Source organism: Odocoileus virginianus, chromosome 27, assembly GCF_023699985.2.
Source record: "Odocoileus virginianus isolate 20LAN1187 ecotype Illinois chromosome 27, Ovbor_1.2, whole genome shotgun sequence".
Classification (NCBI taxonomy): Eukaryota; Metazoa; Chordata; class Mammalia; order Artiodactyla; family Cervidae; genus Odocoileus; species Odocoileus virginianus.
In genome coordinates, this window is record NC_069700.1 from 12,226,800 (window position 1) to 12,239,420 (window position 12,621).

Sequence of the window (12,621 nt, forward strand, 5' to 3'; positions counted from 1 at the left end):
CATTTAAGAACTAGAATTCCTAATGAAGTTGGAAAATGTAGATGTCACTGTTTTCTGTTTTAACCATAAGAAAAATTTTAGGCCACACATTGGCCTAATGTAATATGTTTAGAAGGAATGGAGGAAGAGGGAGAATGCATCAAAGATGGACAGACAGGTTTCTCTACTACGAGCTTTTAGTTTCAAAACCCTAAGGCAGGGGTCTCCAACCTCCAGGATCTAATGCCGGATGATCTGAGGTGGAGCTGATGTAATAATGATAGATGTGAGGCGCACAATAGATGTAATGAGCTTGAATCACCCTAAAACCATTCCCTGCCCCTGGTCCAGGAAAAAAGTGTCTTCCATGAAACTGGTCCCCGGTGAGGACCGCTGCCCTAAGGAGTTTTATTTATCCATTTAGCCATCTTCCGTGGCTAATGAAATGCTATCCACACAGATCCAAAAGTGCCTAACTTCAATCAGACTTCTTTGGTAGTCCTACTTAGCTCCTGGCTGTATATCAGCTTCACCGGAAATACAAACTTTCTCCTCCTGGTGTTCTATCATCAGAACACACGCGCACAGTGAGACGGCTCTGTCCTCAGGGCCGCAGTGGAGGGGTTGGTGGGCAGCAGGAGGTCCAGGGGACCCACCCTGAAGGCCCATTTACCCTCAGCATGCCAAAGCAGCCAGCCGCGGTCCGAGAGTTTTGAGGGTGACGAGAATTTTAGTGGGAAAGGGGAGGAAAGTCATAACGCGTTGCTCTCTGACATCATCTACATAGAAAAACAAGAGAGAGAGGTCGTTCTGGAGGCTGGATCGTGTCCATTCAAAGGAAGAGAAGCCCCAGCTATCAAGAAGGTGGAGGCTGCGCCCAGGCCTCCCTGAGGCCTTGTTCCCACCGAATGTGGCTGGCGGGGGGTCAGTCTCCACCTCCCGGGCCTCCTGCCCCACACGGACATCCTCTTTCTGCCTAGAATCTCCAGTGGCACAGCCAACAGCACCCGTGGGTCTCTTGGCTGGAGAACCAGCACTTCTGTGTGTTGAGAATCACGCCCTCCGGCTGCAAGGAGGAAAACAGCCAGAGGCTTGGCATTCCCTTCAGCTCTGAGGGATGACAACGCTGAGGATATCAAGAAGGATGGGGCCCCACAGAGATCACCTCTAGAGATGGAAATGATAACACCGAGAACTGTGGTCCAAGAACAAAGCCAGCGAAAGAGAAAACACCACTCTAATTCTAGAGGCCTAAAAGCTGTGCACTGTTGCAATTCTTAAAAGCAGATGCATTATAAATGTTTCCAAAGGAACCCCAGAGAGCACTGGCAATACAATGCTAGTCTGTATCTTTAGGAAAGGAGAATGTCAACAAGAGAAAATGACATGAAAATGTACTTTCTAGTTGATACAACAAAAAGATTTTCCTGGATATTTGGCAGGCTTTCCATGTGTCATTATAACTAGAACCATTAATAATGCCAAGAAAGTAGGTACCTTAAAAAAAAAAAAATATATATATATATATAAGGAAGACAGTTCTGAGATACAGAATGTTTCAGAGACTGCTGGAGCCAGCATTCCCTGATAGTGGCTTTTTCCTGGACACTAACGAGGACCTCCCATGTATATCACACTCACAGCACACCGTTTGCTGTATTCACAATGGCAGCGTCATTCAAAAGCACGATACACTCACCTCAATTTTCCAGATGTTTAGGTTAGAAAGCAGATCCCAAGAGAAATTTCCATTCTTATCCACTCCGCTGAACCCAAAGCCAGCTGCATTATTCACTGCATCAGCTATGGTTTTTAAAACAACACATTAGGATGTGGGACAAAAGTCACATTGCTGCTTTCAAAGATAACTAAATATCTGTCTAGCTTTAAGAGTAAGAGAGATGGCTGCAGTTTCCTTGAGTAAGAAACCAAAATAAATTTACAGGATCTCCTGGTACTACTAAAAGAGTTTTGGCTCTTGACGTCAACTTTTATTCATTCATTTCTATTCATTCACTAGCATTTCATGAGCACCTGCTAAGTAAGAAGGAAGATGCTCACAGAATGTGCAGAATGAGAAAAAGAAATGAAGAAACAAAACAAAGAAACATCAAGATTTAGAGGCCAACTAGATATAAGGGGGGAAAGGGAAAAAGGTGGAATTATTTACATATAAGCTCAGAAGAGAGGGAACTCCATCCAAGAGCTGTCATTAAAGATGGTAGGAGACAGGCTATCGATAGCATCACATCTGGAAGAGAAGCAGCTCTGAAAGAGAAACTGAAGCTCATTCTGGACATGTTAAACATGACACGTCATTATCAGTTGGGATGGCCAAGATACAGTTAGAACAACTTAGAACTTATGACAAAGAATAGTACCAGAGCTGTGAATTTGGAGGCAGCTGCCATAAAGGCCACATGCATATATGCTAAGTCACTTCAGTCAGTGTATGACTCTTTGCTACCCCATGGACTGTAGCCCACCAGGCTCCTCTGTCTGTGGGATTCTCCAGGCAAGAAGATTGGAGTGGGTTGCCATGCCCTTCTCCAGGGGATCTTCCTGACCCAGGGATCAAACCCACATCTCTTATGTCTTCTGCATTGGTAGGCGGGTTCTTTACCATGAGCTCCACCTGGGAAGCCCGCCAAAGAGGCCACACGTGGATGCAATGACCAAAGCCACCCTACCCACAAAGTCAGTCTAAAGGCTCCTGTGTCCACCTTCACTTGACTTCACTGAACTCTGTGAAACTGTCCCCCTGCTGTATTTCATTTCTAATCAGTTCCTTGATGATATTTTTTACACTCAAAGAGAGACCTGATGAAATCAACACACTTGTATTATGATGGCCAAGATATCTTCTTTCAAGTTTACTGTTAGAATAGTTCCTTAAAAATAATCAAATGAGCTTTTTAACAGAAAAATATGGTCATATTAACAGATACAGAGATGACATTGCATAGAATTCATCTTTTCCTAATGAAAAACAAACAACATCCCCTCATCAAAACCCCTAAACCTGTGCAGAGAAGAGAGCTTGTTTAACTTAATAAAGCACTCTACAGAGAACAAATAAAAAAGCAGCAAATGTACTTACTTGATGCCTGCTTCCAACTTTTGACAGTTATGAATAAAGCTGCTATAAACATAAAAAATCAAACTAATGAAGTTGGAGAGCCTGACATCTGGGGAAGATGTCAGAGAAACCCTTCCCATAGCTTTGGTCATTCCGTTTCTAGGGGAGTTCAGGTCCAACTCACGTCGGACTTCTGAAGGGCCAGTGGGAAGAAAAACCACCCCCTCGAAGTTGGCCTGCTTTCCTTTTGGCATTGTTGATGACTTAAAACTGCTTATCTTACGCTTAGCTTTACTGTAAAATATCTGGTTTATTTCAGAGAAGGGAGGAAAGAAAGGAGTCCCGAAATCTCTTCCTCCCATGCAGACTGGAGGGAAATTCGGTGGAAGAGGAGGACGACACAGCCAGGGTGCAGCAGCTAAGAGACCACGAATTTACACTGTGTGGGCACAAACAGTGAAGCACAGAATTAAACAAAACCAGGGGAGGACACGCTCCCGAGGGCTGGGCTGACGGTGCTGGGATCAGCACAGCAATCCAGGCATGCCCTGTCCCGGCTCCAGCCTCAGATCTAACACACACAGAAGAATAACAATTTTTTTTTTTTGGTCCTTAAATATTTCCCCAGGATTCTGAAAAGCATTCCACAGACATTTCTCATTTAACGCTCACAATGGTGTGAAGATGGTGGCTCACACTACCATCGTCGTGGGAATGGTGATATCTTGGGTTCCTTTCTCCACTTGGGAGCGGGGTCAATTCACAGCCTTGGGAGAGCTGTCTAACTTCTAGGAAACTGTTCTCATGAGTGGATGTCATAACATTGTACCTATATTACCATTGTACCACACTGTACCTATTTTAAAGGGATGTTGAAAGGATTAAACCAAATTGAATATATGTAGAGTGCATAATACAGGGCCTGGCCGAAGTCAACATTCAAGAATGGTTAGCTGCCACCATCATCATTATTACTGCCACCCCCATCTTGTTAGTAAGGCAGCTAAAGCTGAGTGACGTTAACATTAAGATCACGCAGTCCCGCCAGGCGTGCAGGACTTCCCTGGTGGGCCAGTGGTTACGACTTCGCCTTCCAATGCAGGTTCGATTCCCTGGGTGGGGAGCCAAGATCCCACATGCCTTCAGCTCAAAAAAACCAAAACATAAAACCAATGCAATACTGTAACAAACACAATAAAAACTATAAAAATGGTCCACATCAAAAAAAAAAAAGAAAAGATCACTCAGGTGGTAAAATTCTGATTCCACCAGCCTGATATTGGCTAGGAGCCATCTGAAAGATAAATGTAAGAACCAGAAGAGGTGACTCAGAACTGCCGCATTTATACATGGTTGGAATTCTCTGCTCCCCTTAGTGCATCCTGCCACCTTTTATCCAAGACTGTTCTTGCCTTAGAGCAGTTAGAATGTCTAAGTTCACCAATCCAAAACTGGCTTCACTTGCATTCTACACGGCCCTAACATATAACGGAAGATAAATTCGCTGGACACCCCTATTTGGGCATCTTTGATCTTTAGAACACAGCCTGGGCTATAATTGAGCCTCACCAATTAGTACTCATTAGTAGGAGAAAAAACACTAGCCTCAAATGCTAAGTCCAAAGAAAACAGCTCTATTCTTTCGATAGAAACGGTAACTACATCTAGACGTACACAGTGCAAGTCAGCTGAGATTCATCAAGAGGCCAGCTTTAAGGATTAAATTTATAACTGTGTATAATTAGTACATCAATTATATGGAAATGGTGTTTGAAGGAGCTGGATAAAACAATTATTCGGTTAAGCAGTTTAAATATTCCCTGTTACACTATTCATTGCATCTTTACTCATAAATAATACAAAGGTTAATTTCAGACCAGCCCATGCAATCTAAACTATTACAAACTTCAAATTGAGGCCATGCAAATTAAGGAAGCATTTCTACTGAAGCTACCAAAAACAATGAAGAAAGGGTGGTGGGGAAGAAAAGACAAAGAGGTAAGTCCACAGCGAAAGCAAGCCATGGGAAGGGTTATTTCTCTTCTCTAAGTATCTGGGGTCACTCCACAAAGAATAGAGTGAGGCTGGACACCCCTGTGCCCTGTAACCGCCTCCCCACCCAGATTCCCGCCAGCACAACCCACCTCGTGTTAGACTTGCCCCACGAGGCCACAGAATGGCCTTTCTTTCCTCCTTAAATCAGGAGCCGATTAGTCCAGAAGCCAGCCCATAAGCCCTGGGGTACAGAATATGGGAGCAGGAACGGGAGGAAGAAGAGGGAAAGAAAGGGAAGAAAAGCGAAGAAGCAGAAGTTAGGACAGGAGTGAGAGATTCTATCACACACCCTCTCCAGGTTGGAGCAAGGGGAAAAGTCTACTTAACAAAGAAAAACACGCTCAGTGTTCCCAGGAGAGCTCCATCCATAGGAGGCATCATGCCTACCTACTAAGGAAATGACTCTTCAGTAATAAAGCATCTGCAGGAAAGGCAATCAGATACAAGGAGACAAGGACCAGTCCATACGCATCATCTCCTCTGTCATCCTGTCACAGCTCTGGGGGTGTACTGCCTGGTGGGTATACGTGTCTGTGGCCCCACCGAGTGCAATGACCTTGAGGACTGAGATGTCCTACCTCTGAGTTCCTCATAGCACACAGTCTGGTACTCAACAAAAACTCCTTGCATTCAACTGAATGGGACCGGGAACAAACTTTCCCACACAGCAAATTTTGGAAAAGCTCTTACATCTCTCTCTGGTCAAGAGTGACATATATTCTGCACTGGACTGCACTTGTCTCTGAACACTGTGACCTTTAAAAAATCATTTGGACCAGGAGCAGGGAAGAAAGAGGAATGGGGGATTACTGCTTTGTTGAAAGGACAGAGTTTCTGTTTCAGGTGATGGAGAAAGTTCTGGAGATGGATGGTGGTGATGACTGCATTATTGTGAGCAAACTTAATGCCATTAAGTTACACACTATAGGTGGTTAAAATGGCAAATTTTACATTACGTATATTTTACCACAATAAAAAATGATAAATGAATAAATCAGTAGTTACAAACAATTCAGGTGCTAAAAACTTAAGAGTGTGAAATGAGAGAATTCAGTGAAGGGCTGCACCCTTATGGAATATGGTCTAACTACTACGGACGGAGTTTAATAATCTACTTGACTTCATAAACCAAGTCACTGCTCCTGACATCAGGCCCCACGTCACTTGCAGCTAAGGTGTTAAACTTCCCTTCCTGAAAGTCTTCCAAATGTGAAGTAGATATTCCCTATGGTTACCATGCTTTATCAAAATACTTTACCATTCTTGGTATGTAAATAGAAGATTTATTGCTCACCTTAGCAAAGGTTTAAACTTTTCTAGTGTAAAAGTCTTTAAAAGGAAAGATATAAATGCTTAATATTGACTAAAGTTACCTCACAGGGGAAAAAGAAAACTGTGATAATACCCAATTAAGTGGAACTTTCTACCTTAAAAAAAAAAAATCACTTGAAATCAGCTTCTTTCTAAGGCATAAAGCTTAACCAACCATTTCTTTAGAAGTTCAACCTAAATTACCACACTTATGGGTAAAATTCGGCCTGTATCCTGTATTACAGACAACCCAGAAAAATTACAAGAAAGCCAGATCATTCTGGAATTTTCCCCTAACTTTCCATTGCCCTAAATAGCCAAGTTTGATGGGTAGGCCCAGCAGCTTCCAAGGTTTGACATCTGTTAATAGCACTGGGTTTAAACAATAGCCAGGATTTCTTTTCTCCTTATCACAGATAATTGAGAGGAGGGTTACCCTGGAAAGTACAGAGTCAGGATTCCTGGCTCAACTGCCTTCCGTTACACACCAGACTTTTTCTTTTTTGGATTAAGTGATCCAAATGTTGCTCTGGCCAAGCCCTCCAAGGAGTAGCATTTTTTTCCTCATGTATTCAGCGTCCTCCAGCCAACTCACCTAATGTCCAGGCAAAGTAATACTTGGGCTTGGAGGCTTGCATGACAACGTATAAATAGCAGAGTCGGGTCAGAAAGTTTGCTTCATGAACAAACCAGTCGTCAGCCAGGGAGGTGACAGGGAAGGTCTTCGTCAGCGTCAGAAACAAAAGGAGAGATGCCAAGGTCATGCACAGCTTGTGCATCACGGCTCCCTGGAAATGGGGGAGAAGAATGGATAACTATTCAGGAGACACTGGTGCGTGGAAAACAATTTCAGCACAGGCATGCTAAGAATAAAGCTGCTCCATGGATGCTGCGGTAATCGTCTCTAGATGAAGGGCATTCTTCCTCAGGGCACAGTTTCAGATGATGGGCACATGCTATATTTAGATGCAGGATACGCCTCTGACACCCCAGGAAGGGATGGATCTTAAAAAAAAGAAAACTCTTACCAGCACATTCTACCATCAAAGGTCAGGTGGTTTTATTACCCAAGTGAGTGACCACTTGCTCAGTCGGGTCCGACTCTTTGCAAGCCCACCAGGCTCCTCTGTCCATGGGGTTCTCCAGGCAAGAATACTGGAGTGGGCTGCAATTTCCTTCTCCAGGGGATCTTTCTGACCCAGGGATTGAACCTGGGTCTCCTGTGTTGCAGGCGGATTCTTTACCGCCTGAGCCATTAGAGAAGCCCCCAAACATACGCAAAAGCAGTAACATTACAGGGTGGCCATCTTCCATCAGAAAGAAAGAGCCTCTGGCCTGCTGGTCCCGCAGCTGGCACAGCCAAGGAAATGGGCCTGAGTCACCAGCAAGGAGCACAGAGGCTTGGTTAGGAAGGATTCCGGGCACGTGGCTACATGTCTGAGCCAGGGCTGGGCAGGCAGCCTTACGGACCCTTTCCGGATGGTCTCCATGCAGTCTGCTCTGCGGTTGAGATGTACTGAGGTTTTCAACTCCCCTGGATGGAGTCATTTTGCCCAGATCCCCTGACATCCTGGGATGTCCGCTAACACCCAAAGAATTATAGTCCCCAACTTTATAAAAGAGACTACTTTTATTTGTAACAGCGCCTGCCTCACAGGGTGGCTTGGGGTTTCAGCGCAGGACTCTTAACTAGGAACTGAGAACAGTGCCGGATTCCCGGCATCTCGCAGTAAAGCACATCACGCTTAACTAACTGTTCACCACTAGCGTGCACCAGCCCCTCACATCCATGTGTCTTTGGCCAAAATGCAAGTTCAGAGCTTCCTGTTCTCTGTGCCCAAAAATGCAAGAGTCTCCTTGGAGGGTGACCTGAAGACTCTCTGATAATATTATTTTCCAAATAATGTGACACAGAACTCCTGTGACCGACCCTGCATATAAGCGCCTGTGGTTACTCAGATGACGCCCAGCCAGTGACCTCCCTCCTCGATTCTGTCGTAAAGGTCTCTGATTCACCATAAAGTGCAGAGGGCCTGACTGTGTCAAAACTCTCAGAAAACATATGTTTCATCAGTCATTTAAATTTTCAAATACTTAATGTTGCCTGACTGGCATTTTATAAATATTTAAATTATCCTCAATTTCTCCCTTTCCAACGTTTCTCATTCTTTCCATTAATTGCAAATTTTCCTTAAATATAGGATATCTGGTCTGGATACGTTCAGCAGATTTGCAAACTTCAATGAGTTATCCTCATGTTGACTGATTTGAGATTAATACACTTCAAATTAAAACATTATTTCTAAAAAACACCTTCAACTGTCTACAAGTCAATAAGATGAAGCTTACTGACTATAAGGCATGCTGGTATAAAGCTGGTTTCCCTTGCCATAGTAAGACTTTGAAATAAAAAGCACATTTATTTTGGTTCCCACTCTTTCCCCCTTCACCATTTATGACATAGTATCCTTTGGCTGTCTATGAATTTCTATTCATAAAGACACATTTGAAGGTATTAACTAGCACCATTGTAGGTACATCATAGGCAGTAAATACTGGCTGGTTGGCAAGTAGATTAATTGCTGTAATATTTCCAGCCAATGAGCTTCTCTGGGAAATAAACTCCTGTTGCTCCAACAGGGAGAACTCCTGCAAATAAATACCAATGTTGATATTTTAAACAGGGGGGAAAAGTTATGGGCTAAGCTTTCTGGAAACTGTTTGGCTTTTTAATTAGAACAATTAAAAGTGACCATCAGCCCTGGCAGCAAAGCTGTATTTTCTAGACCTCTGGATAAATACTTGGCACTAAAAAAAAACTTACAGTGGGAGAAGGTTCTGGCAGACTGTGGAAGCCTTTTTCCTTCCAGTTGACTTCCAGCAACTTCATGTGTGTGTGTCTCCCCTCAATGAAGGCTATATAATCCTTGAAATTGTTACAAGGGCCTGCTATGATACTCATGAAGTTGAGAAGGTAGCTCACATATTCCAAAAAGGAGGGTTTCGCTCTGCGAAAATAAAGTGAAAAGTTGAAGAGTCTTCAGTCTTTGATTTTTCTTTCGTATCTGCAAATATGCCTGTTGTAAAGACAGGTGTTGTCTCTGTAGCTAGTTAAATGCTACACGCTCTCTTTGTTCTGTTTCTTTAAAAACCCACCTAAGAGAGAAATGTAGTTGAAAGGAAGTTTAAGCAGGTGAGTGGCTCAGAGACGGCACAGCACTCCATGGCGCCCTCTGCTGGCCAACTGCAGCTCTACACGCGGAGGGCCAGGCCAGGACAAAGGCAGCCTTGAGGCTGGGGAACAAACATTCTTTCTGGGCAAACTCAGCTGTCTGTCCATGTTCACCCGAGAAAATGAAGGTAATAAACATCAGGCAGGGTGGGAGCCCGGCCTAATGTGACTTGGTCGAGATGGTGTGAGATGGGAAAACTCCCTCCCAACTGCCAAAATAAATACAAAACAAATGATGGGTGGAACTGGTTTCCACTTGAAGAGGCCACACAAAACTACTGCGGCAGCAGTCTCCTGTCTGCTTTGGCCTCCAGGCATGACGTCCTGGCCAACAGACAAGGGTAGTGGCAGGAAAACACTGCAGAGACCAGTTGTGTCTAGTGCGTTAATGGCATTTTAAAGGGCAGGCTCAGATTCCCTTGGTGGTCCAGTGGTTAAGACACTGCACTTCCAATGCAGGGGGTGCCTGTCTGATCCCTGGTCCAGGAACTAATCTGATCCCATACGTCTCGCAACCAAAAATAAATGAAGTGCTTTGGTATTGTCTGAGTAGAGTTTCATTGAAAATCGTAACGTTGGAAAGCAAAAATAAGTACCAAAGGGCATGTTCTTCTAACAACAGAGTTGTGGGGAAAGGATTCCTCACGGGGCATGGCTCACCAGTCACGGGAATTATGCCCTCTAGCGTTTACACCTCTATGATGCTTAGCAAAGAAGTTAGTTCATGAGACTCTCGCGGTGGCTCTTTTTCCATCACTTCCAAGTCTCGATTCCTTAACAAAGAAATGTAGCTGGGACGCTCACTCATACATCCCAGTTATCTCCTGCTACTGTCTGGTATTCTGGTGTTCATTGGAAGGACTGATGCTGAAGCTGAAACTCCAAAACTTTGGCCACCTGATGTGAAGACCTGACTCACTGGAGAAGACCCTGATGCTGGGAAAGATTGAACGCAGGAGGAGAAGGGGATGACAGAGGATGAGATGGTTGGATGGCATCACCGACTTGATGGACATGAGTTTGAGCAAGCCTCCAGGAGTTGGTGATGGACAGGGAAGCCTGGTGTGCTGCAGTCGATGGGGTCGCAGAGTCGGACACGACTGAGCGACTGAACTGAACTCTCTGGTAGGAACTCTCCGCCGTGGCTGCACCACCCTCCCCCACGTGCCATTTCAACTGCCTTATCAGTGCTGTTCCCTTCTTTACACGGCCTCCCTTCCTCTCTGACACCCACCCCCTCTCTACTTCACATCAACACTGGCCAAAATCCACCTTCAAACTTTAGCCTCCTCCTTCCTCCTCCTGCCCAGCCCATATTTCTCTCTCCAACCCTATATCCTATCTTTTTTCATGCCAGCATAATCATACTGATGGGCACAGATAAGTGTTTCTTAAGGACGCCCCCCAACTCTAGATACATGCCCAATAAAAATAATCCTGGAATAAGCAGAACAACCGCAGTGAAGAAGAATCTTGGGAAACTAAGAAAATTACAGAGCCACTGACCCTTTAATAGAGGAAACCTATCCCACAACTACACCCAAATCCATTTAAAATGACCTATGAACAAGGTTATCATGGTTTGCCATTTATAAAAGCCAAAGACTGGTAGACAACCCAGTCTACTGATTGTCCATCAACAGTAGCTTCATTCCATAAACAATATTACATCCATTTAAACAAGGAAGAGCTCTGAATATTGATGCCCAAAGGGCTCAAGACTATATCATCAAACTTACTTTACAGCAAGTCGATGTTGCTCGCTGGAAAGATCTGCAGCCCTTCGACCTAATCCTATGAAAAGAAACATTTAGAAATAAGAGATTTTGAGTGAAGTAGATCACTACATCCTAAAAGAGGCTGATAAAAACTCATTTGAAAGAAATGATTCATTTTTATTTCATCAGTCATAAAGAGTCTTTGTTTTCCTTTTTTTTAAAATTTATTTAATTAGAGGCTAACTACCTCACAATATTGTATTGGTTTTGCCATATATTGACATGAATCAGCCATGGGTGTACATGTGCTCCCCATCCTGAACCCCCCTCCCACCTTCTTCCCCATCCCACCCCTCAGGGTCATCCCAGTGCACCAGCCCTGAGCAACCCTGTCTCATGCGTCGAACCTGGACTGGCGATCTGTTTCACATAGGATAATACACATGTTTCAATGCCATTCTCCCAAACCATCCCACCCTCGCCTTCTCCCACAGAGTCCAAAAGTCTGTTCTATACATCTGTGTCTCTTTTGCTGTCTTGCATACAGGGTTATCATTACCATCTTTCTAAATTCCATATATATGTGTTGGGCTGCTTATAAGTACATGAGTGAGGAGGAAAGTCTTTATAGGTTCTTAGGAAGAGGGGAGGATTCGGAGGTTACCCTTATTTAATTTGCCAGGATGAACAGGGATCTACACTGCATATGCTCCTTACCACGCTAAGGTTTTCACTGCTACGTGAGACACAGGCTCCCTTTGCTGCCTGCGCTTGCTAACTGCCAACCAGATTATGCTCATACAGACACCTGCTAGACACTGAGAATGGAATGGAGTGGGAAACGAATAGGGGACTTTCCTCTTGCAAAGGAAAAAAAAAACAGGAAATGTAACCCTGAATGCAGGGAAAACACCAAAGAATTATCAGGAGGTTTTTCTTCTCTTAAAACGCACCCATGCCAGAACTCCCAACCAAGTCACACTTGTGCCTCCTAGAAAATGCGTATGTTAACTTACAGTCATGGAAACCAAACTGTCATCTTAAAAGCAAAAGAATTCAACTTTAAAACTGTATATTTAGCTAAGACAGATTATGGTCAACAACCACCAACACAACTCAAAAACATGCCTAAGAGAAGGCAGAGTGTTTCTGGAATTTACTTGTTCCTCCCACACACAAGAAAGAAAAAAAGGCAAATAAACATTTTGCTGCATGTAAGGGATATTCTAAAAACAAAAAACAGGGTA

At 43.9% G+C, this 12,621-nt stretch overlaps 1 protein-coding gene across 2 annotated transcripts in view; it reads right to left on the minus strand.

The window, feature by feature from the left end:
• Nucleotides 1–12,621, minus strand: part of MBOAT1 (membrane bound O-acyltransferase domain containing 1) — a 107,965-nt gene that overhangs the window by 15,277 nt on the left and 80,067 nt on the right. For both annotated transcript variants that reach the window (XM_070456200.1, XM_070456201.1), the window contains exons 6-9: nt 11,396–11,450; nt 9,249–9,432; nt 7,020–7,212; nt 1,679–1,782 (exon numbers count right to left, since the gene is read on the minus strand). In XM_070456200.1, coding sequence (XP_070312301.1) covers nt 1,679–1,782; nt 7,020–7,212; nt 9,249–9,432; nt 11,396–11,450 — 536 coding nt within the window. The remainder of the gene's footprint in view (nt 1–1,678; nt 1,783–7,019; nt 7,213–9,248; nt 9,433–11,395; nt 11,451–12,621) is intronic.